At 44.8% G+C, this 23,999-nt stretch overlaps 1 protein-coding gene across 1 annotated transcript in view; it reads right to left on the bottom strand.

The window, feature by feature from the left end:
• CCN4 (cellular communication network factor 4) overlaps positions 1 to 22,837 on the bottom strand; it is a 35,157-nt gene extending 12,320 nt beyond the window's left edge. The window contains exon 1 of the mRNA XM_063129919.1: positions 22,581 to 22,837. Coding sequence (XP_062985989.1) covers positions 22,581 to 22,631 — 51 coding nt within the window. The 5' untranslated portion in view covers positions 22,632 to 22,837. The remainder of the gene's footprint in view (positions 1 to 22,580) is intronic.
• Positions 22,838 to 23,999: the final 1,162 nt, after the last annotated feature.

The following is a 23,999-nucleotide window of genomic DNA, read 5'->3' as shown; positions in this document are numbered from 1 at the left end:
ACCCTGATTTACCAGGGTCCCAGATCAGCGATGAGAGCTCCGTACAAGTACTGCTGTGTACAGGCAGGCTCCCTGCAGATAATCAACTGAAGGTGCATAGGGGAGGGGGCAGAACTTGTGATCAAGGTCCTGCTCCCCCCCTCCCCACACCCATCCCAGAACACGGGTGTTCCCTAAGAGCTCTGGGGATGCAATCTTAAGTATGTCTGAATGTTTAGAAATGCTGGCTGGGGGATGCTGGAAGTAGTGGGACTTTTTTCTTCCTAAACAGGCATAGGACTGTGCTCTTACTTGTAGTAATGCTATCCTCACCACCACACGCCAGGAGGCCAAAGAACATCCAGGGCGCGATCGGGATATTCCCCGCTGGTCTCCCAGGTTTAGCCAAGGAGACTCCATGCATGACCTGAATGCTGCTGGGTATGTACCTAGGACAGCTGCGAATCATGGGAAATGGAATCCCAATATCAACTGAAGAGTCCTTGCGCTGAGAGGAGTGAGGAATATCCAGAGGTGCTGAGAAGCAATCCATGCTGCTTTTCCTCTCCTTGGTTTTTGCAGACTCAACTTGTTTTGCATATTCCTGTGATCTGGTGGTGCACCATTTTGGATGCTCGAGGGAGGAAGGTGGGGGAAATGCCACAATTGGTTGATATTACATCAATCATTAAGGGAAGGGCCTGTTTTAAGAATATAGGAAGATATTATTATTATTATTATTATTATTATTATTATTATTATTATTATTTATTTATATAGCACCATCAATGTACATGGTGCTGTACAGAGTAAAACAGTAAATAGCAAGACCCTGCCGCATAGGCTTACAATCTAATAAAATCATAGTAAAACAATAAGGAGGGGAAGAGAATGCAAACAGGTACAGGGTAGGGTAAGCAGGCACAGGGTAGGGAAAAGATACTTTTTAGAGGTTCAGAACTCTGGCCCATCTAGCCCAGTATTGTCAACACTGACTGGCAGCAGTGGCTCTCCAGGGTTTCAGGTACATGTCTTTCCAGCCCTACCTGGACATGCCAGGGATTGAACGTAGGACCTTCTGTATCCAAAGCAGGGCCTCTACCACTGTGCCACAGCCCCTCCCGCAGGAGCCAGAGTTCAATGGCTTCTTAGATCAATAGTCAGTTCTCAGGGAAACAGTCCAAGGCCTGACCTGCTTCAGCTGCTTGTTCTTGTGAGAAGATTGTTCTTCACCTGTGCTTGGTAGAATAGCTTCTTGCACCTGCTGGGGACGGCATCCCTGATGAACGCTTTCCGTGTACCAGGGATGGGTGCCCAACGATAATCACAGGATTATGAAGAGCCTGGCATTCTCACAGGCAACAGCTAAACAAAGCCATTGGTTCAGTGGTATGCTTTGCAAGCTAGTTCTGGGTTTTATTCAGTCTCCTGAGGATCATGGTTACCTTGGGTGTGCGTTCCCTTTGCTTCCCCTGCCCTTAAGAGATCCTAATTATAATGCCAAAATTACCGTCTACACTTTGATTTCAAGCCAGGAGCAGAGTACATCGTTTTTGCTTTCAGACAGAACATAAAGGAAGTTTCAGTCTTGTTGCTTGGGAAGCAAAAGTTCCCAGTGCCAGGGCAATAGAATCTGTCCATTCCCTTTCTTGGTGGCATTTCAAACTAATTGACTGTAGTTTCAGGGTTCTCTCAAAGCTTTTCATTCGGTCCTTTGAAAACCACAAGTGAAGCCCAGGTCACGTAGAAGACTGCTGCACAATTCTTTTCAATTCTTTTTGATCATCCCATCATACTTTCAGCCCATAGTTCCTCCCTTCTTTTATTTAAACAAAAGCAAAGTATTCTACCTTTCCTCCAAGGAGCTTGGGTGAACTGAGGATAAAACAGACTACAACCACGTACAACAAGCCTGTGTGTTGGGCTAGAGCACAAGACAGTGTCTTGTCCAAGGTAAAGGCCATAGATTCATTGGGAATCTGGAAACAGGTCTCCCTGGTCAAACATGTTCCTCCTTTTTTCCTCCATTCTCAGACCATATGCCAACAATACTCCAAGTTACACACAAGATACCACTGCTTTCTGGGGAAACTATAGTCCATTGACAAACTTCCAGGAAACACCATCTCTAGCTACCCAGTATGCCCTTTACACCAAATCCCCCACAAAGATGGACTACAAGCCACCAGGAATATCATTACTGATGGTGCTACAGAATACCTATCCACCAACCATTGCCACTTTGGACTTACCCACAATTAACTCAACTTTGAGGATTGCATATATCTTCAGATCAATGGGACTGCTATGGTACTCACATGCCCCCACAGTATGCCAACATCTCCATGGCTGAATTAGAACACTGCTTTCTCAGCATTGTCCCCAAAAACGCATTGGATACCTGAGATTCTTTTATTATCTGGACTCATGGACAGGAGGATCTCACAAAGTTCCACCAGGACATCCTACCATCAACTTGAGACTAGGCCAGCCCATGCAACAGGTTCACTTTCTAGTCACCACTATGCAACTATGTAATGGACATTTAAGCATCACTTCATATTGGCAACTTACTATCCGCTCTCCATTCTTACATGATTCCAGCTTCCCTCCCAGAACACAACACAAATTCTATTGTCTATGATCTATAATATAACCATATCTGTTCAGACTCGTTGGAAAGAGACTCACCATTCAAGGATTCAAATCAGGCATGCCTTATAATACAATGCCCACCCAACAGAGCGAAACGATGACAACAACAGATCAAACAAAGCGAAACAATGACAACAACAGATCAATGAGGCCAGACTGGTACCCAGGAACAACCTACGACAGGACAGACCCGAAAGAGAAGACAAAAGAACAGTACTTGTAGTCACCAACAGTTCCCAGCTAGAACCACTCAGACATTTCAGCAGTGATCTGCAGCCCCTTCTGGACAATGACACCTCCCGCCCACTTGGGTAGTCGGCCTGTACTTGTTTACAGACAGCCCTTCCCCGAACCTGCTACAACAGAACATGTAAACAGAGATACAGCCTCTGTGGCAGACCCAGATGCCAACTCTGTCCCCAGGTCCACTCTGGCAACACAGAACGTAACAATGACGTCCACAACATCAGGGTTCATACACCTGCTCATCTTCCAATGTGATATACTTCACCTGCAATGCCCTGATGCAATCTTCAGGGGACAAATAGGCCAGTCTCTACACGAAAGGATAAATTGACACCAAATCTGATATCAGAAATGGCATTATTCATTGACTAGTAGGGGGACACTTTAGCTTCCTAGGACCCTCTATCCCAGATCTTAAGGTGGCTGTTCTAGAACAAAGGAACTTCAAGGGCATATTTCAACTCAAAACTGATGAGCTACATATGTGAACCGCCCAGAGCGCTTCAGCTATGGGGCGGTATCCAAATGCAAATCATCATCATCATCATCATCAAGAGGTTCAACTCTATCTGCTGTGGCTTTAATAGGGACAAAATGATTTTGCGGGTTGTGTTTTTTTTTAGCATGTTTCACGTGCAATCCTATCCATGTCTAGACAGAAAAAATGTCCTGAATTCCAAGTCTTCCCCTGCCAGAATAGCACTGCACCCTTCATGTGCCAATCAGCTCACCAATGCAAGGATGTTTGTGTTTCCACCTCAAAACTGTATTGTGAATGGCCACTGTGAAGACAATTGTCACTGTCTGTACCTTCCCTCTGACCTTTACAGTCCTGCCCCCCACTCCAACCATGTAAATGTCTGTATATGCACTTGGAAATCAAGTCCAAGAGTACATATTGTTGTTTATTCGTTCAGTCGCTTCCGACTCTTCGTGACTTCATGAACCAGCCCACGCCAGAGCTTTCTGTCGGCCGTTGCCACCCCTAGCTCCCCCAAGGTCAAGTCTGTCACCTCCAGAATATCATCCATGCATCTTGCCCTTGGTCGGCCCCTCTTCCTTTTGCCTTCCACTTTCCCTAGCATCAGCCTCTTCTCCAGGGTGTCCTGTCTTCTCATTATGTGGCCAAAGTACTTCAGTTTTGCCTTTAATACCCTTCCCTCAAGTGAGCAGTCTGGCTTTATTTCCTGGAGTATGGACTGGTTTGATCTTCTTGCAGTCCAAGGCACTCTCAGAATTTTCCTCCAACACCACAGTTCAAAAGCATCTATCTTCCTTCGCTCAGCCTTCCTTATGGTCCAGCTCTCACAGCCATAGGTTACTATGGGGAATACCATTGCTTTAACTACGCGGACCTTTGTTGCCAGTGTGGTGTCTCTGCTCTTAACTATTTTATCAAGGTTTGTCATTGCTCTCCTCCCAAGAAGTAAACGTCTTCTGATTTCCTGGCTGCAGTCAGCATCTGCAGTAATCTTTGCGCCCAGAAATACAAAGTCTGTCACTGCCTCCACGTTTTCTCCCTCGATTTGCCATAATCTTGGTTTTTTTGAGGTTTAACTGCAACCCAGCTTTTGCACTTTCTTTTTTCACCTTTGTCATAAGGCTCCTCAGCTCCTCCTCGCTTTCAGCCATCAAAGTGGTGTCATCTGCATATCTGAGATTGTTAATGTTTCTTCCTGCGATTTTAACTCCAGCCTTACAGAAAAAACATCTTTTTTTTACATATGATTGGTTAACAGCATTTGATTTTTTGTTTGTTTGTTTGTTTTGTTTCTTTGTTTGCTTCATTCAGCCCATACTGAGAATGCAAAACCTACATTTGATAGAATACTCAGTTGCAGCAGCTGGTCACTATAACAACTAAAACTTTTTAGAACTGCTGCCTGAAGTTACTCTCCCCACCCTTTTACTTTTGTATTTTTTATTTTATTTTATTTTTTAGTTTGTAACCATTTTTTTAGTTTGTACTATGTTTCTTTGTAAGCTGCACTGGGAGTATTTCAAGCTAAAGAACAGGGTATATATATCTTGAAATAAACATTATTCTGTAGAAAGTAGTAAAATAATAAACCACAGCTGGCAGCAATACCTTTCGCTTTTCTTATGGTTCCATCTAGTGGTGAAAAAATGAAGTCAAAAAATGTCTGAGCAGCAATTTCCATTTCAGCGTGCACAGGGTATTGTACGCATGTGCATGGATGATCAAAATTATATGAATAGTAGTAAAGGACACACATACACCCACCCCCCACAAAAGCAAGAACCAAAACCAAAACAAGCACATACTGAACAAGCTAAAATCAGAAGTATGCATTGCATAAGAAAGAAGTGGAACACTGGCAAACAAGTATATGCAGAGAACATGAACAATTAAAGGGGGCATGAAAGAGGTGCGTGAAATTATGCATGGTGTGGAAAAAGTGGATAAGGAGAACTCTCTCTTACACACACACACACGGCTATCAATGGTTACTCTTCCTGATGGCTATATGCCGCCTCCAGTATCAGAGACAGTATTAGGATGACCATATGGAAAGGAGGACAGGGCTCCTGTATCATAAGAACATAAGAAGTGCCATGCTGGGTCAGACCAATAGAAAAGGGAATTTCAGCAGGTGCCATTTGTATGCATGCAGCACCTTGGGAAATTCCCTCTTCATCACAACAGTTAAAGCTGCAGGAGCCCTGCCCTCTTTTGTACCTGGTCAAGATACGTGAAAATTCGTGAGTGCCCACTAATGAGCGTCCAGTCAAATGCTCATCTGATGATGCTCTAGATCTACCCAAGGTCAGCTTTCTCCAAACATTTAATAGGGGGGATGGGGTAGCTTCTGCTGCCAGTGATGGGAGGGCCAAAAAGGTGACAGCATCAACACTGATGGACCGTGGCAGGGCGCTTGTGTCCTAGTAGGGGCCAGAAGCTATTGGATTTTGGTGCTGGCCTGGCCAATCAAGATGGATGAGAGAAACAGGTTTCTCTCAAAAACTACAACAGGGCTCTTCGGGGATGGTCCTTTTGTCTCATCCAGTATAGGGTGACTATATGAAAAGGAGGACAGAGCTCCTGTATCTTTAATAGTTGCATAGAAAAGGGAATTTCAGCAGCTGTCATTTGTATATATGGAGAACCTGGTGAAATTCCCTTTTCATCACAACAGTTAAAGCTGCAGGAGCTATACTAGAGTGACCAGATTCAAAAGAGGGCAGGGCACCTGCAGCTTTAACTGTTGTGGTGAAGAGGGAATTTCACCAGGTTCTCCATATATACAAATGACACCTGCTGAAATTCCCTTTTCAATACAACTGTTAAAGATACAGGAGCCCTGTCCTCCTTTTCATAGGGTCACCCTAATCCAGTAGGTGGAAGAGAATGTAAATGTATGTCATATTATTAAAATAATGCTAAAGCAAAATGAAAAACAACAGCCACCTTGATGCAATTTCTGGATGGTCCTAAAGGGATGTAGGGACAAATTAGACAGAGTTGTTCTTTATAATTGAAATGAACGATTGAGTTCCGGTTGTATCATGTGGCGATGATGCCTGGGGGGGAAGTCTGCAGAAAATCTTTTTTGAGTTATGGATTCCCCCATAGTCCTAATTAAAACGAGACATGAAGGACCACATGCATTCCTCTTGGCCCAAACGCTGCTTAGATTGGCGTGAACCATTCAAGCCACAACATTCTTGCACATTTTCCCAGAAGAGTCACCAAATGTTTTTCTTCCTTTTTCTGTTTGGACAGGCAGAAAGAATTCAGTGTTGTAACAGGGGAGCGGTAGAGACAGAATGAGATGTTTGCTGCTGCTGTCTGGATCTTCTTCATCAGCAGTATTTGATATAAGACGTGGTGTCTATTGTTTTCTGGAAGCAAAAGTATGGATTTTATTGGTTCCTACGTCCCCAAATGATAGGATATTCTGGGGCAGCTTTCTGGTTAGGGTCTTGTTTTTATTTCCCCTGAGGACAGAGAGTATTTTAGAGATCTGTAGCATATTTTGAATGATAGTTCATGGAGGAAGCAACCCTATCTCCCACCCAAACAGACTTAGGGTGGGGGATAGCATATTTTGGATTCCTGGATCCGAAGTCAAAGACCCTGAAGAGTATACTTCTTAAAATCAATGAGACAAATTAGTCATGATTAACATCAATCCCATTGCCTTCAATGGGTTTACTCTAAGTAATGGGTTTACTCTAAGACTTTCCCTCTCCCTGCAAAAGAGTCATTCGACCCGTTCAGACAATGCGCTAAACCATGCTGCTTAACCACAAAACGGTTAACGGAATGCAACGCATTCCGTTAACGGTTTTGTGGTTAAGCAGCATGGTTTAGCGTGTTGTCTGAACAGGGCCATTGCTTTTTCTGCCTCTTTTATGTGTGCGTGTGTGTGGGGAATTCAGAGAATTTTCTCCTTGGGGAGGGGACAGGGTTTCCACATACCTTTTTAAAGTGTAGTCAGTTGTAAAGGGGGGCTTTTTTTTAGTTTTTCTAACAAAAACAACCCCACACACACACACACACACTCTTCCCTCAGCATTTGGAGAAGACCAGCAGTTATTGGAGTCCGTGTGACCTCACTCTCCCCAATAAGCACTCAGGAAGAACTCCTGGGCTCCTGAATTTGCTGGGGGTGTTTTGAAAAATAGGGGGGTGAAGAAAGAAGACCCCTTAACAACTGGCCACACTTAAAAAGGTATTTGGAAGCCCTGTGCCCCTCCCCAAGGAGAAGATTCTCCAAAATTCTCACTTCCCCCAAGCATCTTTTGCCTGAGTTGTTGTTTTTCCCCCCACCCTACTCCCAACAAAATGCTGAAAATCGAATGGTTGAAATTTTCAGCCCAGCACTAACTCTAAGCATGACTTAGGCCATAGCTAGACCTAAGGTTTATCCCTGGATCGTCCAGGGGTTCATCTAGGTGACACACAGGGGATCCAGTGCTCAGCCAGGGGCGAACCCTGGATGATCCCAGGATAAACCTTAGGTCTAGCTGTGGCCTAAGTCTAGATCCAACCCAAGGAAAATGCAAGAATTATGACATTGTTTGGAAAAGGACAAATGCCTGGCTTAAATATCTCCCCCATCGAAATAAATGGACAAAAGCCATTAATTTGGTCTGGATCTCACCCAGTATTAATTCACTGTGAAAAATATCTGAAAATCAGGGAGGTTGAATTGTTTGCCTCTTTGGCTGATCTGTTTTTAGTTAAGCTATTTAGGTGGAATAGAGACAGCTGTATCAACAGAAAAGTAGATCCTGAAATCAAACTATATATATTTGTCCTTTTCACCACCTTGTAAAGAACATAATGAATGAGATCTGAGCCAAGATACCTAAGCCACTATTGGAAATTCAATAATAAGGCTGTCTGTGCTGAGAGCTTCATCCCACGTACCCATTTCCCTTGAATTATCCCCGTAGTGTAAACTTGTTGTTGTTGTTAGCTAAATCACACCCCGGGCGGCAGCGCTCCTAAGATCCTTTGCATACCAGGAAAAGCGTTTAAAGGGGAAAATGTAAAAAAACCCATAATCAACAGATGACCCAATCAAATTCAAATTTGGTATGCTGAAAGCCCTCCGTAATATCTATTACTGTGCCGATTTTGATGTCTTTATCTTTAAAACTTATGCAGATGTAAGCATTTGTTTAATTTGAGTTTAAAAATCATCCTTCTGCACCCCCAGTGGCCGCTCGGAGAAGGACAGGGAAGTATGTTAAAATTAGCCTTGGGATTGTGGGGGAGTAAGAAGAGTCGTTCTTTCTGCGATTCTATTTTCGGCGCTTCTTTTAGGGAAGCAGCGCAATCGCAGCAGGATGAGTTGGAGTACTTCACAATAAAAGCAGATTATCAAGTAGAAAACATCGGAGTCCTTTGCATGTAATTTGCAGTGAATGCACAGTATAACACTGGTGTGATGAAGCTCTGAGTTTGCACTTGACGGGCTATCCAAAAGGTTCAAAATGGTGGTTTTTGGATCCGCTCTTTTCCCTGTGGTCTCAATTAGGGCTGTGCACTGACCCCCCCCCCCCGATCCGCTTCGTGGCCTGATCTGGAACTTCCAAATCGGGCCCGATCCTCTTCGGACCAATCTGCCCATCGCCTGCTCCACTCTGCGGAGTGAGATCCGACTCCACCGCCATTGCTGTATCGGCAGCGGCGGCGCCAGGTAAGCCAACCCACACCCACCCCCTTACCTGTGTCTGTCATTGCGGGCTTTACTTGAGGCCCTGGCTTGAAGCCGGAAGAGGCCTTGGCATTCACTTCCGGCTTCAACCAGGGCTCAATTGAAGCCCGCGATGGATCGCGATAGACAAAGGTAAGCCTCCCTCCTCCTTGCAAATGTCAGTTCATTACATTCCCTTAACCTAACTACAAATGATACATTATGTTTACATCAGGCCAATGATTAATTTAAAATAAATACACTGAACTAGGGTGACCAACTGTCAGGATTTCCCCGGATTTGTCCTGGTTTTTGTTCTTTCCATGGTGTCAGGGGGGATTTTCTATAATTTTCAATAATGTCCTGGAATGACACACCTTCCTCTTTAAGGCTGCCATTAGCATGGCAGGAGGGAATGACATGCTTTCTTGAGGCACATCATTCCCCCACCCCGAGCTCCAATTGAGGTCTTAAAGGGGAAAGTGGGTCATTCGTGGACATTATAGAAAAGGCCCCAATTGGAGTGGATGGTGGTAGTGCAGAATGAAATCCTTTCCCCTCCGCCACTCCAGTCGGGTTCGTTAAGGTGGTGGGGGAATAACGTACTTTCTGCAGGACTCAGAAAGCTGCTTCACCACACACACACTAGGTGTCCTCTTTTTTGGTTTCCCAAATATGGTCACCCTACACTGAACAGAACCAATCATGGAATTGGAACTAAGCATGGAATTGGAATCTCGAACTAAGCATATCATGTTGACTTGCACATGGAATGATACCCCAAGGGGTTCTCTCATTGAGAAATGACAAATAAATTAGAACAAGCTATCAATAAGCATAACATTTGAACATGTACTCATTTCATTTTGCCGCTTCTATTTGTACAGGTATATGAAGCTACTTTGAGGAACCAACTATTTAAGAAGTCGTCTTAGGGCACAATCCTATGCATGGTTAGACAGGAAAAAAAGTTCTATAATTCCCAGCATCCTTCAGCCAGCATGCTGGGAGTTGTAGGACTTTTTTTTTCTGTCTAAACATGCATAGGATTGCACCCTTAGGTACTGTTCTTGTTTAAGTAAAAAGAGAAAGGTGAGGATCGTTAATGAGGTTCATCAGTTGCTGAATTTAACTGGGAAAACGCTGTGTGTGTGTGTGTGTTTAACTTCAGAATTTCTATTTATTGATAATATAACATCTAAACATAAGGGGGCAGTATTGAGACAAGAATGAGGCCAAAGATTCAGCATTAGAAAGAAACGGAACGGGTAATATATATGGTGGGAATATATATGGTGGGAATGTAATTGTTTTGTTTTGTTTTAAAATTCCAATGTACCAGTTTTCTTGATTCACATGTGAGAAAATGACAGGATATGCTGGTGGTAATCTAGGTGAAACTCATTGTCTGCTTTTTGCAACAACTTGGCTGGTGAAGAGCTCTGGACATCTCAAAAGCTAGCAGAATTTTTTTTGGATGATCTTTGAGTTGCTGTAATAAAAGTATAATTAGGGCAATTCAAAGTAATAAAAAATAATAAAAGCTATATGGATGTTTGGGTGTTTTTTTATAGCCAGCACAGCTGTTTGTTTGTTTTTTGTATGACTTAGAGAATACTGGATTTTTCTGTTCAGCAGTTGAGCCCCACATTCAAGGAAGAGGATTTTATACCACCTGAACCTGGGACTTCATTCTCTGAGGGTTCATCTTCTCCAGCTACCCGTTTGGCTTACATTGACCCAGTTCACACAAGCTCTGCAGCCTACTGTGGCTTATTTCAGCCATGGTGGGTTGTAGCATGTGCCGGGCGATATTTGCATTTTCAAGTCACAACCACAGCTTGTTGTGACATCTGAACCTGGCGAGGGTGAGTTCTTGGCTTTGCTAACACACCACCGTCAACCTTACAACAACCCATGGGTCCTGCATGGTTTTTAACCACACCAACAACCCACCCTTGCCAGCTTTGTTTGTCACAACAAGCCACAGTCATGCCTTGGATATTCAAAATGGCTGCCCACACACACTGTAGCCCACCCCGGCTTAAATAAGCCAAGGTGAGCTGCTTGATCATAAAAACTGGCTTTTGGTTTTTGATACTGCTGGAAGCCACCTCATGTACTCTGGTAAAAAGTGAGGTAGAAACTGATGGCTGGATGAATGAATATTCACTTGAATTAGGTGACCAGGTGTGAAGGCAGTCAGGGCTCTGTTCCTTTAGTGCAGCCCTTCTCAAACCGTGAGCTGTGTGAGAAATACTAGGACATGTGCCATAAGAAAAAGAAACCCATCAAATGCTCCTGAAAACCATGGCAATCGTATTTACACTTCCCTGGGAGTAGAATCATAGAATCATAGAATAGCAGAGTTGGAAGGGGCCTACAAGGCCATCGAGTCCAACCCCCTGCTCAATGCAGGAATCCACCCTAAAGCATCCCTGACAGATGCTTGTCCAGCTGCCTCTTGAAGGCCTCTAGTGTGGGAGTAAGTCCTAATGAATACAGTGGGGCTTACTTCTGAGTAAATACCAACGGTGCACTGGTAAATTGTGAAGTGCCGGCACTCATCCCGACTGTCTTCACAGCCACACCTTGAGGAGAGTCCAAATATGCTGTAGCTGCCTCTGATCCCTAGAAGCAAGCCAAGTTTAGCAGTTTTCATCTCCAGCTGGAGCAGGCCTTTTGTAAAGCAAATGGGTCTTAATTGCCCATTCAAGACCAAGCGAACCCAAAATACTTTGAATTGCAGCACAGAACAATATATTGGCTGAGTTCCAATGACAACCTAATCAATGGGGGGGGGCGTGTAATAGGAACAGAATGGGAAACAACCATTGATTAGTGTGTCGTCTGAACTCCACCATTGTTGCTGGGAAAACACACGTCTCCCCCAGCTACTGGAAGGATTACAGCTAAGCTCAGAGGGAACAGGGAATTGGGGCGGGAGAAGCCAGCAGATGATGTCAGAGTCCCTGCTAATAAAGGAATCCTGGTGTTACCTCCCTGTGAGCTCTGGCTCCACCACAAGGAAACACACAGAGGCTTGCCCTGTGGGGTGGAGATCAGCTCCAAGAGATTCCAAGGCCACAGCTAGACCTAAGGTTTATCCTGGGATCATCCAGGGTTCGCCCCTGCCTGAGCACTAGATCCCCTGTGTGTCACCTAGATGAACAGGTTTGACCCCTGTACGATCCAGGGATGCACCTTAGGTCTAGCTATGGCCCAAATCCAGCTCTGTGAGGGTTGTCAGGTGGACATTGAATGTGGACTGTGTGTGGTGGTCATGGCAGCAGGACCTAACTGCAGCCCTCTTTGGGTGGAGCTCTGGCATAAGTGGAAACATCATTTTCTGGCTTCTTCCTGTCCAACCGGGTGCTAACCAAGGTATTAGTTTGCCCACACACAGAGGAGGGCAGGGCTTCTGTGGCTGAGTTCGGACGATGCACAGATCAATGGGGTAGTGGTGGTGGTAAACGGAGGAACATTGAAATCAACCGTTGATTAGCGTGTCATCCGAACTCTGCCTGTACGTTGGCAGGAGAGGAAAACTGAGTGTGAGCCATGCAAGGAGGAGACAGCCAGAGCCAGTGTGGTGTAGTGGCTAAGGTGTGCCACTTTGAAATCCATAAGGCGTTGTCTTATGCTTTAGTCAATTAATATGTTTAAACGTGGCACCTTTTTTTTTACTGAACTCCCCTTTCACTCTCTGGGATGTCTAGAGTGTTTTTTTTATTGTTGTTGAAATTGTTTAGTCTGCTAGATCACTCAAGTCCCGCAGGCAAAGCACAAGTTATCCAAGGATGTTTTGCTGCAAGAACCAGCATGCTGTGGTCGGTTAAGTAAATCATTTCTAGGACATATTAAATACTGTGTAACTAATAGCCGAACTGATTTCTCCTTACTATTTTAGTAGGACATGTTAGTAGAACATGTTACTCTTTCTGCTTTTGGTTTTTATTTTTATGACTGTTCTAGTCTCTCTCTCTCTCTTTCTCTCTCTCTCTCTCTCTCTCTCTCTCTGTGTGTGTGTGTGTGTGTGTGTGTGTGAGAGAGAGAGAGAGAGAGAGAGAGAACAAGATTTTATATGCTGAAAACCACTTTGGATGCTTCTTTTAACAGAAAAGCAGGTTATAAGTTTTTAATAGCAGCTCTGTCAGCTGCACATTATACAAACCAAACAATTTGCAAACTATTCATAGTTCATACTCAGCAGAGGACTTTGGGTTTTTTCTCTGGCACGGAGCTTGGATGAATTCTTTCGGCCAAACGAGATGCAACATGATATATGCAATTAACAATAATTGGGATGGGTGGTTTTTTTTTTTTTTTGTTTTTTAAAAAAGTAAATAGGGGGTACAGGGGGTCGAATCTGGGCTGGACCCTGGGGAAAGGGCGCTTTAACACTTTGTCCACCACTGCATTCCTGATCTGGGTGGTGTTGGAGAGGTTTAACATCACAATACACCTTCCATTCCAATCTGGATTTGGCCGCTCAAGCCTGAAATTTGCTTTAAGGAAAACCTTTCCTGCCTGTTCTCCCTGCAGTGCAGCCACCCAGCCAGCCTCCGGAGGGTTCCAGATAGGCTACACAGCAAGCCAGAGAGGAGTGGATGGATGACAGCGCTGGGAAGAAAATTCACAGAAGAAATCACCACTGCCTTGTCTCTTGTTGTACTGGGAGATTTAAAAATAGATGGATGTTCTACAATTGAACGGCTGAACGGCAATAGATTTGCTTAAGACAGAGAGGTGAGCTCTACTGGATCTCGGCAGGATCTACACTACTGCTTTATAATGGTACTGAAGTGCACTGACAACTGTTGGGGCCCGTGACACTGTTTTCAAACCACTTTTGATAGCCCAGGATGTTTTTGAAAGAAGAGATGAAGTTGAAAGGAGAGAAGAAGTTAAGCGGCAGGCTAAGTTCGTTGGCATGGTTTTTGATCAAAAGAGTGGGAGTGGCAAAGGAGGGCGCGGAAAAGTTCGTCCCTTCACAGTGCTAGATCCTGCTTGGTGTAGATCTGCCCCTAGTCTTGCATCCCAAAGTTACCTCTGGGGAGCCCCACAAGCAGAACATGAAGGCAACATCGTTGCTTCATAGCAGTGGTATAATGGCAAAAAGTTGAAACGCAGGCATTCATCATGACCATCCTGTAGCCACGCCCTTATGGAAAACTCCAAATTGCAGGCCACTGCTTTGACCCATATCAACGAACCAGTTCTAGCAGTTTTCATTCCCACCAGGAGCGGTTCGTTTGTAAAGCAAATTGGTCTTAGTCGCCCATTTCTGAGCAAACTGCCCAAAACTGCTTTGCATTGCAACAGGGAACAATAGGTTTTTGTTGGGAAAATTCATCACCAGCAACTTCTGTGAGAATTTCAGCAAAGATAGGGTGACCATATGGAAAGGAGGACAGGGCTCCTGTATCTTCAACAGTTGTGTGGAAAAGGGAATTTCAGTAGGTGTCATTTGTATGCAAGCAGCACTGGGTGAAATTCCCTCTTCATCAGAACAGTTAAAGCTGCAGGAGCCCTGGTCACTTGACCAGATACAAAAGAGGGCAGGGCTCCTGCGGCTTTAACTGGAAATCAGGAAAAGCTTCCTGTCTATTAGAGCAGTATGACAATGGAACCAATGACCTAGGGAAGTTGTGGGCTCTCCCACACTAGAGGCCTTCAAGATGCAGCTGGAGAACTATCTGTCAGGGATGCTTTAGGGTGGATTCCTGCACTGAGCAGGGGGTTGGACTCGATGGCCTCATACACCCCTTCCAACTCTACTATTCTATGGTTCTATGAACTGTTGTGATGAAGAGGGAATTTCTCCAGATGCTGTGTGCATACAAATGACACCTGCTGAGCAATTGTTAAAGATACAGGAGCCTTGTCCTCCTTTCCATATGGTCACCCTAAGCTAAGCTCAGAGGGAACAGGGAGTTCTGAGCTGGGTGGCTGATAATGTCAGTTTCTCTGCCAAGAAGAAAGTCTTGGCACAGCATCCCTGCAGGACCTGTCTATGCCACTGTTCATAGCAACTAGCATTCCATGACAGGCTGCCTCGGCCTATGATGGCTTCATCTAGGAGGCAAGGATAATAGCCATCAATCGACCTCTCCACTTTTAATTTGCCCAATCCCTTTTAAAAAGGTGTTTTTTTAAGGGATCTAAGGGTCAAACTGAGCTGTGTCTCAGTGGTAGAGCATCTGCTTTGCATGTCAAAGGTCCCAGGTTCAATCCTCAACATCTCCAGGGGCACATCTTGAGGACTGCGCTTTGGTGCCTTGAGTCCTCAGTCAGACTAGGGTGACCATATGAAAAGGAGGACAGGGCTCCTGGATCTTTAACAGTTGCATAGAAAAGGGATTTTCAGCAGGTGGCATTGGTATATATTGTATGGAGAACCTGGTGAAATTCCCTCTTCAACACAACAGTTAAAGCTGCAGGAGCTATACTATCATAGAATCATAGAATCATAGAATAGCAGAGTTGGAAGGGGCCTACAAGGCCATCGAGTCCAACCCGCTGCTCAATGCCTCAGATCAGTGATCTGGAAACAAAGCCCTATGAAGAGAGACTGAAAGAACTGGGCATGTTTAGCCTGGAGAAGAGAAGATTGAGGGGAGACATGATAGCACTCTTCCAATACTTAAAAGGTTGTCACACAGAGGAGGCCCAGGATCTCTTCTTGATCCTCCCAGAGTGCAGGACACGGAATAACGGGCTCAAGTTAAAGGAAGCCAGATTCCAGCTGGACATCAGGAAAAACTTCCTGATTGTTAGAGCAGTACGACAATGGAATTGGGAGGTTGTGGGCTCTCCCACACTAGAGGCCTTCAAGAGGCAGCTGGACAAGCATCTGTCAGGGATGCTTTAGGGTGGATTCCTGCATTGAGCAGGGGGTTGGACTCGATGGCCTTGTAGGCCCCTTCCAACTCTGCTATTCTATGATTCTATGATATATAATTACAAAGCAACATGTTTGCTGTAAAAAACTGCACAAAGTGAGACAAATTATGTCTCATAAAGCATGTATTTGCTGTAAAAACACTATACAGAGTGAAACGACTATTCTGGATTGTATTCATGTTTCATTGCTTCGTCAGTCACTCTGTAACAGGAATCTTTAGTTCGTGTACAGTGCTTCATATCTTACTCGCTTTCCTCTCCCTGAGTGTTGTAGATACAGCTACAAGCACAAAGGTGATAATTAATGAGCAACTACTCTTTCCTGCAAAACTTACTGAAAGGTTTCTTAACTCTTTTAGTAATAAAGCACTGTACACGAACTAAAGTTTCCTGTTACAGAGTGACTGACGAAGCAATGAATCGTGAATACAATCCGGGGTGGGGATTGGATTAAATCTCCCCTGTTTGCTTCCTGGCCCCCGGCTATACAGAGGCGATTTGTCGCCGGGAGGCACCTTGCACCCGCATTTGCCTTCCTTCCTGGGTTTTGCACGGGAAGGAAGGCAACGCCTCTCCCGACATGAACCTACCCATACACTGCGCTCAACATCTAAGGTCCTCCCCCGAGTGCCTACTCCGAGGGAAGCTTGAAGGGTGACAACAAGGGAGAGGGCCTTTTCAGTGGTGGCCCCCCAATTATGGAATGAACTCCCCGATGAGGCTCGCCTGGTATCTTTTCGGCGCCAGGTCATGACCTTTCTCTTCTCCCAGGCATTTAACAGCATTTAACAAGATATGCTAAGTTTGTTTGTTTTTTTAATGGACCCCAGAACTGTTGTTGTTTAAAATGGATACTGTTTTATACTGTTGTTTATTATATATTTTTGATGGTTTTAAATTTTGTATGCTTTTTTTTTATGTCCACTGTTTTTAACTTTTGTAAACCACCCAGAGAGCTTCGGCTACGGGGTGGTATATAAATTTAATAAATAAATAAATAAAATAAGTGTGATTTTTTTCCTGGAGGTTGCCTGGTCCTCCACATATTCAGATGCTTTAAAACATTTTTTAAAAAGGAACCTGGTGTGTGTGTGTGTAGGAAAGAAACAGGGCCATTCTTCCACCCTTTTAAAAAAATTATACAAATAAATCTGCACAGCTCCACATGGGGGTTGCCACTGCCCGGTCATCCCAAATAGATTGGAGGTTGCCTGGTCCTCCCATATTTATATTCTCTGCAGATTTAGAGCATAAAATAAAAAGGGGGGGGGGGGGAAGAACAGCACTGTTTCACTTCTCTCAAATGGCCCCCAAATGCTTTTATGTTTTTTTAAAATGTTTTTGGGCTTTTTTTTACAGTCGTGGAACCGCCTCCACTGCCAAAAATGTCAGGGTAAATGCCCAACTTTTTGGAGCGGATTTTTCAGGGTTTGCCCTTGGATGACTTCACATTTGCGGCTGCATCATCTGTCCGAAGATGCGAAAATGTGTATCTTTGGCATAGTAAACAGCCATATGGACGACCCCCTGAATTCTCCCTGCCCTCTGCCACAATGATTTTAAAAAAGGAACAACAACAACAACAACAACAACAACAACAACAACAACAAGAAGACCCCATTGGTGTCAATGGAGGCTTTAAAAACCACAACACCTCCATCTATCAGGTATGCTTTAGGGCGGATTCCTGCATTGGACTCGATGGCCTTATAGCTCCCTTCCAACTCTACTGTTCTATGATTCTATGATCCACACATTGGCTTGGGGAAGAGGCAGTTTGGGAAACTACGTGGGCTTACTAGATAGGCCAGATCTACATCAAGCAGCGTATAACACTTTGAAAGCGGTTTGAAAACGGTGTATGGTATGTATCAATGGGCCCCAACAGTAGTCGATGCACTTCAATACCGCTATAAAGCAATAGTGTGGCTCCTGCCACAGATAACGTGTTCAGGAAAGAGTCAGAAAATCTATTTCCCCTCTACCCCTCTCTCCCAGCTCACCCACTGCCCCCGTTTTGTTGCTTATGCTCCTTTTTCCGCTGCCCTGCCCAGTACCCAAGTATAATGGCAGCTTCAAGGGTATAAATACTCACAAATTAAGTATTACAAGTACTAAGTCTCTTAGTTGGTTTTCTGTTTCAGTTGTTCCAACCTGAGCTCTGCATCCTTCCTAAGACTGCCAACTCAAAAATAATAATAATAATAATAATAATAATAATAATAATAATGATGATGATTTTTAAAAATCTGGTATCTTGGGAGAGAATAGGAGCATACCCACGGTTGGAGCCCGACCAGGGGCAGAACCCAGGGCTAAAGCTGTTATTTCATCTGCGGATAAGTCACCTGCCACCAATCAAAACCGTTCACATGATATCAAGCAGCCACATCTAAGCCAATCCAGACGACAACCGTGCCACAATCCGAAAGCAGGAATAAAATTCACGGAGAGCAGGTCACTCAGGAAAGTGAGCCAGGCTACATATTCAAGTCATGTCACACATATGTCGCATGAGGTTAAAGAGTTAACTATATACAAGTCGTTCTAGAAAAGATTTACACCTTTTACAGGTGGGGAAGCCAGTCCTTGGACTAGCCTCAGCCAGTGATACTTGTGGTAGATATTTCAACAGGCCTGCTGAGCAGGAGGGAATCTACACGTCATTGTGAGGGCGCTTACATGCGCCCCCAGTGCACCCCCACAACGACTGTGTAGACCAAGAAAGAAGAGACGGATGAAGAGGCGGGGAGGCGGCAGTGGCGGCCTCCTGCTGCCGGGGTAAGAGCCACCCGGGTCGGAGAGCTACCCGGGTAGCTCTTACCCCGGCAGCAGGAGGCTGGCAGGGAGGCGGCGGTGGCAGCAAGGACGCGGCCAGTTCCCCAGCCGCCACCTCCTCCGCCTCTTCCTCCATCTCTTCTTTCTCGGTCTACACAGTCGTTGTGGGGGCGCATGTAAGCGCCCTCACAACGACGTGTAGATTCCCTCCAGGTAACTCAAGGAAGTGAGCCGAACCCAAGACTACAGGTCACGGCCAGTTGGTGAGATGAAGCAGTTTCCTCTTATGCTAAAAAGAGCATTTACTTTCAAGTAAGCAATGTTAGGATCATGCTGCTAAGGAACGTTCTCCTGCATCCAGTTTACAATTGTCTTCTGTTCACACAGAACTTTTCCTTTTTCTCTCCCCACCCTCAATCCCAGCTTCTATCCTTGCTCTCGCTCTCCCTTCGCCATCCCTGGCCTTCTTCTTTCTCTCCTTTCCTAGCTCCCAGGCTTGCTCCTTCTCTCCCCTCGACTCCTTTGCTTTGCTTTCTCTTCCCACCCAGCTGATCAGCGGCAGGTTCAGGAACAGGAAGGAGAAACTGGTGCCCTAATGTTTCTCATTTTTTTTATTGGGGGGGAAAAAAGCTTTTCTTTTAGGGACTGAAGAGCTATGTGGCTGCCATTGGAGGACCCCTGCTCTAGAAGGTCCCAGGTCCAACCTCTAGTATTCAGTTTGGTAAGACGTGAGCCTCAGACGCTGGAGAACCAATCAGAGTGGACGATACTGAGCTAGATGGGCCAGTGGTTTCATTCAGTATAAGTCAGTTTTCTATGTTAAAGGAAGACCCACTCGGCCTTTCCTCTGGCAGCAAATGATGCAAGAGATCTCAAGTTTCTCACATCATCAAGTCTCTTGGTTACAAGTCTCATGATTTACCAAACTGTAAATGGAAGAGATCAACATGCTTTTGCTCTTGTCCACCAGGATGCTATGAAGCATGGTTACAAGGCCTTTCAGTGGTTGCAAGTAAGACGTGGAGAGTAATTTTCTGCTGGGGATTATGGGGCTTGTAGTCCTTGGTTACATATCCCCAACTTTTCCTAACATAGTGCCTTACAGATGTTTTGGAAGATTTTGGCATTCCTGGCCATTGGCCTTGCTGGTTGAGGCTGATGGGAGTTGGGATCCAAAATACCTGGAGAGGACCTGCTTGGGGGAAGTCTGGCTTGCAGAGTCAGTTGAGGAGAAGTGGCAATGCTTAAACTTCATTATATATGCAGTACAGACACACCGAGATCTTTACATGCCTTGAAATAATCCAGGGAGATGTCCTAGCACCACCCTCAGGGGTTAGAGTACTGGCAACAAGACCTTGGGCCTTGTCCATAGAAACACACTCCCTTTGGAACTCCTTGCCTCAGGAAGCCCATCTGAATCAATTCACTCTTGACTTTAGGAAAAGCAGCTAAAATCAGTTTTTCATCTGTAATTGAAGAAGGCCTTTGAGGTTGCTATGAAGCTACTGGTGTTGCTTTTATTGACTTCTGTTTCTGATTTCTGGTAATTTTACATTGGTATTGAAAACTTTACCGTGGCTTTTATTACATTGGGCAGAATCCATGGTGCGCTTGCACAATAGCCAATTCCCTTATGTCCCACAATCCCATTGAGCATCCAGCTGCCACCATATTTATTTAATTATTTATTATTACATTTTAAACAAATAAATTTAAAATGGGTGCAACAGCAATTTAGCCCCTTCCGAGGCAACCTGAAATGAGCGGAAAGTCTAATTTCTGAAAAGAAGCAGGTCTGAGTTGCTCACGTAAGGGCGTTCTGCCGACCTGCCTCCTTCCAGAAATGAGACTTGCCACTTGTTTCAGGGGCTTCCATTAGGAAGCATGAAATCTCCCTTGTGTAAACGCTGGAATGGAATCAGTGGGACCCACCATTTGTGGAAGGGAATTATCAAAAGTGTATGGCAGCCCGTTGGATTCTGCCCATTGATTTTCAAAGCTAGCCATTGTTTTGAGAGCCTGCATGCCTCGAACTGCGGCATATACGTTTTAGAAATAAGCAAATAGCAGAAGCAAGGAGAGAAAGTAAAAGCTCTCCCCATAGGGCTGGTTCTCCCATAGGGAAAAACTGCAAGGGCACCAGGGGCCAGCCGAGACAGCCTGCACAGAGGAAACTTAGCAGATCATCGGCTGAGTTGAGACCCCCTGCATTTCCCAGGAACTCAGATCACCAGCTTTTTTGATCTTTCCACTGGCTGCCAGGAGCATCAACTCAACTGAAAGCAGAGAAAGTGAGAGGCAGTGCAGTGTAGTGGTTAGTGTTGGTCTGGGTCTCGGGAGATCTGAGTTCTAGTCCCCACTCATTCTAGACTCCACTCATGACCATTTCTATGATCCTACAATCTTCGATTTCTGAAAACCTTCAGGAATTAATCCTGGCTCGGCCCTCCATGCTGCTTTCCTAAGTTTTCCTTGAGAAGCTATATTTATTTATTTATTTATTTTATTGCACTTATATACCGCTCCCATAGCCAGAGCTCTCTGGGCGGTTTACAGACTGGGCGGTTTACAGGCTGCTCCATCCTGCTGCAGGCTCCTCTATCACAAATCCACTTAGAAAGAGAGACACATAAAACCATGCTGGCCGTTGTTGTTCTACAAGCGACAGCTGTCTGGAACGAGTCTCCCGTTCTCTCTGCCCCACCAATGATATTCAATGGCTGAATGTGCTTCACTGTGTTAGGCTGCAATCACAGAGCCCATGAGAAACTCAGTTTCCCTTGCTAGAAGCACCCCAGAAAGCTGATCTTTGGTTTTCCACCCACCACTCTGTTTATTCCAAACTTAGAAGGAAAAAAAACATAATTTCGCATTATTTGAATAACTGTACAGACACAACATGGCCTCTCTCTCTTTTTTTCTACACCCCTGTCCAGGTTGTGTGTGCAATACAGCTGCCCATTTCAACCCCCATCCTGGTTCTACTACTGCTCTGGACTTGGCACCTGGAAACGTCGGAGGCCCGCGTGCCTACTTGTGACAGACGAAATGCGAGCGGCGCCTTTTCGCATTCTATGCTGTCTTGCAAATTCTCCGTCGAGGTCTTTTCCCAAGCTGCTTTTTCTCCAACACCCCTGATGCAGCCGCCTGTGCTAGCATTTCCTGAGCTGCCGAGAGCGACTGCCACGTGTGTCGTGTCCCTGATTCACTCGCTCGGGCAGCCTCAGAATATGATTCCCCGTCTCCTCCTTTAGATGCTGCTCCGGTTCTCCCCAAACATCACAGGGAAAACATTCCTTCTTCTGCTTTTAGACACCCGAGCATTCTCAAAAGCTACACTTTTGTGGGGGGACCACCTAGTCAACACAGGTTTCTGCCTCTTAAGCACAGTCCCGTTCAGTTCCCAGCACAGTGGTCGATCTCATTTGAGCTGTCAAATCTAAACATATTCCCTCTGGGTCAAAAGGTTGAATAATTTGCATTTTGACAAAGGCACTGGGCAGTGAAGTTCCCCATCAGCCCAGCGATCTCTCACTGTTTTTTCCTCCTCTCACTGTCTTCCTCCAAGTCTTTCCTCTTGCTGGTTCGACAGCTCTGTGATTTACGTGTATGTTTGTTTTAATCCCCTTTCCCCCTCTCAACATGTAGAATTTAGCATGTCGCATTTCTTTCAACAATCTTGCCAAGACAAACACAAGGGGGAGAGGACATAATAATAATAATAATAATAATAATAATAATAATAATAATAATAATAATAATAATGAAGAAGAAGAAGAAGAAGAAGAAGAAGAAGAAAGAAGAAGAAGAAGAAGAAGAAGAAGAAGAAGAAGAAGAACTCACCTGTAAAATGCTGTTTGTTGCTAGAATCCATGGCAAAAGCCACCCCCTCATCACTGGAAACCAGAATGAAATACATTGAGTGAACTCAGATCTTTAAAAAAGGAAAAAGAAAACTCCTTTGCATCCAATTATATACCACTCTTGTGGGGAATGCAGAGGAGTCCTTTATGAGCAGTCTAGCTGACAGTAGAGTTAACTTTTTTTTTTCCCCTTTCGGCTCTCGGGATGCTTTATTAAAGACAGATCTGACGTCAGGTTAAAGGACGAGCCCAGCATTTTTCTTCTGGAGTAACTTTTCCTGCCTTCACATCTTTCTTTCTTTTTTTCCCCCTTTTCTTTTTTGGGTGATTCGTCTCCACCTCCTGCTTTTCACTGTTTTGCCTTTAAGCCAGAAGATTCTTAAAGGAAAACTCACCGTAACTTCGGTGCAACGAGCTGTAATTTTTAATACTACACTCAAGCGCTTGGAGTTCACCTATAATTATATTTATTTATGGCTCCCCCTTGACAGTTGTGCCGGCTTGATGGTAAGGAATAAATGTACTCCGTCAAGAAGAAGGAATCTAAAGAGATTACCCTAAACTAGGAATGCCAGACGGTCATAAGAATGGGCTTGCTGGATCAAATAAAGGTCTATCTACCCCAGTATTCTGTTTCCACCAGCAACCAGTACATTCCTCCAGGAGCTTCCAAGCATCTGATCCATACAATCAGTGTTGGGTCCAGGTTTTATTTATTCATTTATTTTATTACATTTATATACTGCCCGATAGCTGAAGCTCTCTGGGCTGTTTACAAAGATTAAAAACAGTGAACAATAAAAAACAAATACACAAAATGTAAAAGCATAAAAACAGACAATAGTCATTTAAAACAACTGTTCTGGGGTCAGTTTAAAACTCAGCATATGCTGTTAAATGCCTGGGAGAAGAGCCTTGACCTGGCGCCAAAAAGATAACAAAGTTGGTGCCAGGAGAGCCTTGTCGGGAAGATCATTCCATAACTGGGGGGCCACCACTGAAAAGGCCCTCTCTCTTGTTGCCATCCTCTGAGCTTCCCTTGGAATAGGCACCCAGAGGAGGACGGCTCCCTTGGGCAAGAGGCCCTCAGTGGGCCCCTCTCTCTGCATCTGCCCATGTCTTCTTCACCATTGTTACCTCTACCTATTTGCTTGCCCTCTTCTCCGGTAGAACTAATCCACACAACTGCCCGGAAGAAGAGTGCAAGGCAAGTGTGGAATTCCTCACTCTTGCCACTGCTGGCATGCTTAGAGAGAGTACGGGAATAGGAAGCAACAGAGGGAGAAGAGGAGCAGAGAAAAAGACAGCTGAGTTTTGGAATCTCAAAGCATTGTAGGGTGCTGGCTCTCTTCCTAGAGATCCCAGTGTGACAACAATGGACATTGGTTGTCTGTTGGAG

Source organism: Elgaria multicarinata, chromosome 7, assembly GCF_023053635.1.
Source record: "Elgaria multicarinata webbii isolate HBS135686 ecotype San Diego chromosome 7, rElgMul1.1.pri, whole genome shotgun sequence".
Classification (NCBI taxonomy): domain Eukaryota; kingdom Metazoa; phylum Chordata; class Lepidosauria; order Squamata; family Anguidae; genus Elgaria; species Elgaria multicarinata.
The sequence above is the reverse complement of the archived record's forward strand: the minus strand, read 5'-3'. Positions and strand labels throughout refer to the sequence as shown.